The sequence below is a fragment of the Triplophysa rosa genome, linkage group LG15, assembly GCF_024868665.1.
Source record: "Triplophysa rosa linkage group LG15, Trosa_1v2, whole genome shotgun sequence".
NCBI lineage: Eukaryota > Metazoa > Chordata > Actinopteri > Cypriniformes > Nemacheilidae > Triplophysa > Triplophysa rosa.
In genome coordinates this window covers 32711-38710 of record NC_079904.1, presented here as the reverse complement: position 1 = coordinate 38710, position 6000 = coordinate 32711, and the positions used below count along the sequence as shown (strand labels likewise).

The 6000-nt window shown below is 41.5% G+C and overlaps 1 protein-coding gene across 9 annotated transcripts in view; it reads right to left on the bottom strand.

Annotated features, from left to right (window-relative positions):
• The window catches only part of plcb4 (phospholipase C, beta 4), a 60064-nt gene that overhangs the window by 31073 nt on the left and 22991 nt on the right, over positions 1-6000 (bottom strand). For all 9 annotated transcript variants that reach the window (XM_057352019.1, XM_057352012.1, XM_057352017.1 and 6 more), the window contains 7 exons: positions 3924-4067; positions 2188-2267; positions 1942-1995; positions 1780-1861; positions 1591-1691; positions 1274-1331; positions 791-899 (listed from right to left, as the gene is read on the bottom strand). In XM_057352019.1, the coding sequence (XP_057208002.1) occupies positions 791-899; positions 1274-1331; positions 1591-1691; positions 1780-1861; positions 1942-1995; positions 2188-2267; positions 3924-4067 (628 nt within the window). The remainder of the gene's footprint in view (positions 1-790; positions 900-1273; positions 1332-1590; positions 1692-1779; positions 1862-1941; positions 1996-2187; positions 2268-3923; positions 4068-6000) is intronic.

The following is a 6000-nucleotide window of genomic DNA, read 5'->3' as shown; positions in this document are numbered from 1 at the left end:
TTCGTCTGACTCGCCCAGGCCAGTCAACGTCGCTCCGCAGAGATTGTGACGCGGCTCAGTGCTGTGGCGTTTTCCATAGGAACCCCATTCTGTCGGTTCGACACAACGTCGAGAGACCGACAGAAAGGGAACGTCTTGGTTACGGATGTAACCTCGGTTCCCTGATGGAGGGAACGAGACGTTGTGTCCCTCATGCCACAACACTGGCCGCCCACCCCAGCGGTCGGGGGAGGATGCTTTAGGCTCCTCAGACCAAAGGTGAATGAATGAGCACGCCAAATTTGCAAATTTCATTCGCCAATTTTCATTGGCCTTTTCTAAATACTCAGAAGATGATAGGTTCTCAAGACAAACCCCATTCTGTCGGTTCGACACAATGTCTCGTTCCCTCCATCAGGGAACCGAGGTTACATCCGTAACCAAGACGTTGTGTGACTGTACGACATACATGATCATTGTGTGTGTGTAGTTTGTCTGTTGTTTCTTACATTATAAAACTGCTTTGTTTGACAGTATTTAAGTGCTTGAATATTTTGAAATGTCATAGCGTTCTGTGTCAGAAAATGAAGGATCGGATTTGGACGTGATGTGACGTTTATTCAGAACATCCACAGAGAAGAAACATGTGACACTCAATCTGTCCACAAACTCTGAATGTGATTTGGATTGGTATGGTTTTAAATCAGGAGTAAATCACACTTCATTAGTATCATTTCATCCCGCAGGAGCGGACGGAGGTGGAATGTAAATACAGCGAGTGAACACCAGATGACAGCAGATCCTTTCAAACCTTTCTTCTTTAAGTCTCCGTCTCTCTCGTACTTCTCAATGATCTGCATCACTCGCTTGGGGTCGTAGAAGGGAAAGAGGATCTCATTGAGTCGAGGGTCTCGCTGGTTCTACAGAGAAGATCAAACATCATTCATCAGATCATAGCGGTCGAATAGAAGATCAGAAAGCTCACAGTGAGTGACAGAGATTTCTTGTCACATGAGAAACAAGAAGCATTTTTCAAACAGAATCTATCGGTCAGTGACTGTGGCCGATGAGCGTTACTGTGCATTACAGCAGACAAACAAACACAATACTAGGTATCAAAAGACCAGTAACAAAAGGTGTGCATGAAAAGTGTTAACAACAACAAGCAGTGAGACAGACAGACAGACAGCTGGCACTGTAGTCATGGTTATGTCACGGAGGACAGTGATTGGCTGACAACAGGATGAAAGGAGCATGCACACGAGGGAAGAGTTAATGATGATAAAAAGCTTACTTCATTTAGAAAGCTGACTAACTGCTCTACGGTTAAATAATCACTTTTGTCCCCATTGCTGCAAAGAGATTCATCAGAAATCAAAGACAGAGAGAGAATTAGACATCACAAAGCATTTCTGAATCACAAACTGTTAGTTCTATAACATTACAGGTGAAGCTGTTAGATTTCTTTAGGCTACAGTATGTAGTTAGTAGTGTGACGCAGTCCGGCGCAGCGAGTACTCGCTTCACAAACGGACGCGAGATCACTTTATAAACTCCTGAGAGAACACGCAGCTCTGCGGTTATTCATTTCTTGCGGTTCAGCGGACGTACATCTTCTTGAAAAGCTCCTCTATGTCTGTGCGAGGGCAAATTTTCTGAGTGAGGGCGTAGAAGACATCAAACGTGAAGACTGAATGTTCAATTTCATCGTTCTGAAAAGCAAAAAAACGTTCAGCGGGTTAAAGGATGAAGAAACTAAAAACAACAAACAATAACAGAACGAGAAGGAAAATACGACACCTTTCCACTGGGCAGGCCGAGCTCCTTCAGAGCCTGAAATATTCCTTTCTCCGTTTTACCCGAGCCGAACGTCCGTGTGATTCTGTACAACAGGAAACAGAATTCATTTCATACTGAAGAGAGCCGAGGCAGAGTGACTGACTACAGGACATCATCACTTACCCTCGCACCGGGATTTGTCCGTTCACGTTTGTTAGGAAGGACAGTTTCATCCAACTAAACGTGAAGAAAAACAAGAGACGTTGTGTGCTTCTTGTGCATTGACATATTAAAACATCTATAACCCGATTTCATCTGCTTGCTTTCCTGCTAGATAAACTGATACCGATTTATCATCATTACTGTTACACAAAGTAACAAACGCAAAGGCATTTTGTGTGCTTTCTGTGTGAGGTGTGATTGACTCACTGTTTCTTCAGACAGGTCATCGGACAAACATTATTGGCCTTGAAGTTGTGAATCACCGATTTCAAGCCTTCCATCCATTTCTGCAAACGAGTGAAACAAACACAACATGACCCTGATGGTCTGAGAGTCCTCTGGAGAACGTTTACTGTCACACCGAACCTGCGTCCTGATCCCCGCTACCATTAAAATACAACTGATGAAATACAAGCTCGGCAGGGGATTTCTTAGAAAAAGCATGCTTATGATTTCAGTACACAACAACACAACATCTGAGCACACAACAACACAACATCTGAGCACACAACAACACAACATCTGAGCACACAACAACACAACATCTGAGCACACAACAACACAACATCTGAGCACACAACAACACAACATCTGAGCACACAACAACACAACATCTGAGCACACAACAACACAACATCTGAGCACACAACAACACAACATCTGAGCACACAACAACACAACATCTGAGCACACAACAACACAACATCTGAGCACACAACAACACAACATCTGAGCACACAACAACACAACATCTGAGCACACAACAACACAACATCTGAGCACACAACAACACAACATCTGAGCACACAACAACACAACATCTGAGCACACAACAACACAACATCTGAGCACACAACAACACAACATCTGAGCACACAACAACACAACATCTGAGCACACAACAACACAACATCTGAGCACACAACAACACAACATCTGAGCACACAACAACACAACATCTGAGCACACAACAACACAACATCTGAGCACACAACAACACAACATCTGAGCACACAACAACACAACATCTGAGCACACAACAACACAACATCTGAGCACACAACAACACAACATCTGAGCACACAACAACACAACATCTGAGCACACAACAACACAACATCTGAGCACACAACAACACAACATCTGAGCACACAACAACACAACATCTGAGCACACAACAACACAACATCTGAGCACACAACAACACAACATCTGAGCACACAACAACACAACATCTGAGCACACAACAACACAACATCTGAGCACACAACAACACAACATCTGAGCACACAACAACACAACATCTGAGCACACAACAACACAACATCTGAGCACACAACAACACAACATCTGAGGACACAACAACACAACATCTGAGGACACAACAACACAACATGTGAGCACACAACAACACAACATCTGAGGACACAACAACACAACATCTGAGGACACAACAACACAACATGTGAGCACACAACATCTTAAAACACAACAACACAATATATGAGCACACAACAACACAACATCTGAGGACACAACAACACAACATGTGAGCACACAACATCTTAAAACACAACAACACAACATCTGAGCACACAACAACACAACATCTGAGCACACAACAACACAAGAGCATCAGTGATTGCCATTAGAGAGCAGCAGGTTTCATGTAGTCTGTCTGACAGTCAATCCCAGAATGCACTGCAACACATCCAGTACATGTCCATGTGTATTCTAGACAGAATTCATTCAATAGTGAGTGACTGATGCAGTGTTGCTTTCAGAAGAGAACAAGACACAAACACACAAGAGTGAAGATGTGAAACAATAAATGATCCCCAGTGTGCGTTCTCAGAGGTTCATCTTTAAGTGCAGTATTGAGCTTCAACTAAAACCCTCCGGCGTTGATCTGGCAAAACAGAGGTTGCCACGGTGACGGTTACCTTAGCAGTATCTGCGCTGTCCGTCAGCATGTACATGAAGCTGAGGTTGACTAGGTCCTGTCCGCTGCACACGCAGATGATGCGACCATCAAGATCGGCCTCGCTCTTCCCCGCCCCCTCAAGACATGCCAGAATCTTTAAGTCCTGCAGAAAACAAACACTGTAAATACAACACCACACCCCCTAAAACAACATCCTGAACATAACTTCACCTAATATATATTAATACTGGCGGATGATGTGCATATTGTGATGACTGTAATGTATTTCTCATTTCAGTCAGAACTGCAGTTATATCAGCCGTGAGCGTGTGTGTTTCATATAAAGATGAATATTGTGTTTGATCATTTCTGGTGTCACTGCAGACCATCACTCATGAACAGCTAGAGTCATCCTCAGTTGGCGGACCGCGGGCCGGATCCGAAGCCTAATAAACCATCTAAAACATTTGACTATTTCAGTTGTTTAAATTGAGCCGCGCGTCTACACAACAGAGAATCACATCACACGCGCTCTTCCGAACATTTATGTAATTGATCTTTTGCCGCTATATCTTCTAATATCTAACATCTCTAATACGCGCTTCTTTTAACAACAGACACGCAGAGCAGGTAAATGGACACACAACAGTAAACAAAATGCAGCATATATTAAAGCATTTGTATCTGTCAGCCTGTTTACTGTTTGCTATATGTCTCCAACCTTTCAATCAGATTTGTGATATGTTATGACAATAACGTTTTTATCTACATTTAGCATTAGAATTATTGATCAGCATGTAAACATTTGTGACGCAGTGAAAACCAAGGCTAAAGTCTCATAAACAAATGAATTATTAGATTACAAGCATCAAAGATTTCAATATTTGAAATGACATTATTCAGTCAATATTGAAGATATTTCACAAAATATTCTGTAGGATGATTTTATGTTTTGCTGGTTTTCACAAGTAGGGTCACATTTTACAAGGAACAACGTTCTAATTGGGAAATTGTTTAACTATAGAAGTAGTTCTGGTATGAATGGCATGGAAAGGCTAATTTAGTAAGTAAATTTGGTTTCTGTTTATGATGAGAGCAATTTCATTCATTACATTTACTGTTTGTAAATTGTCAGTAGTTTTTTTATTTACAAATTTTAATGATCAGACTTCTATTAAGAGGGCATTCCCCTATAAAGACACAGAGCTTACAATACGTATATACATACTGTGTGGATAAAAAATTTTTTTTTTATATATCCAACTGGGCTAAATTGATTCAATATTTATTTATTTAAAAAAACATATTGTCCGGACCTGCGTTTGGAGGAAAATATAAAGATGGGAACTCTTGGAACTTTAATTGAATACCCCTGAACTAGAGTATCCACACTTAACAGATGATGTGAAAGACCTTCAACATTCTCTCATGAGAAATACTCAGAGCACTCAGTACTGTGTCAATATCGCCATAAAAATGATTTCAAGAATTCAACGCTAATGAAATGTGATATGAAAAAGAAACGTGTCATAGACTTTTACTTCTGCACTGGATTATTACTAGTGTAAGACACACGGGATGATGTTTGAACACATGGCATCTTTACTTCATGTTTGTGCGAGCGATAAGAATGGCAGACGGTTGAGAGTGTAAACATGAAACCTCCCGCTTGACAAACAGACTCACAGCCATCTTAAGATCCTGAAAGAAAGATGGATTTACCGCTGCTATAACATGACAAACAGAACAGTAGGGTGGGGTGATGAGGAGTCAATATTTGACACAGAGAGTGAATATGAGGTAAGTAATAATTGACGACAGGGCGTTCAATTATTCGAAAGTTAATGCACACCCCGTGGTGGTAATGGTGCCACGACGCAAAGCAATGTGCATTAACTTTTGTATAATTGAACGGACCGGAGTCAATTATTCCACTTATTCCATGGTTACCACACCACAGGACAAATGTTCATATGTTTAATTTCAATGTTTGTCATGTCTTTAAAATGCTGTTGATGGTAAGACCACTTTCTTGCGCATCTCATTTCCGTTAGAGCAAACGGACTCGGAAGCTTGAGCCACGTGGTGTGTGTGTG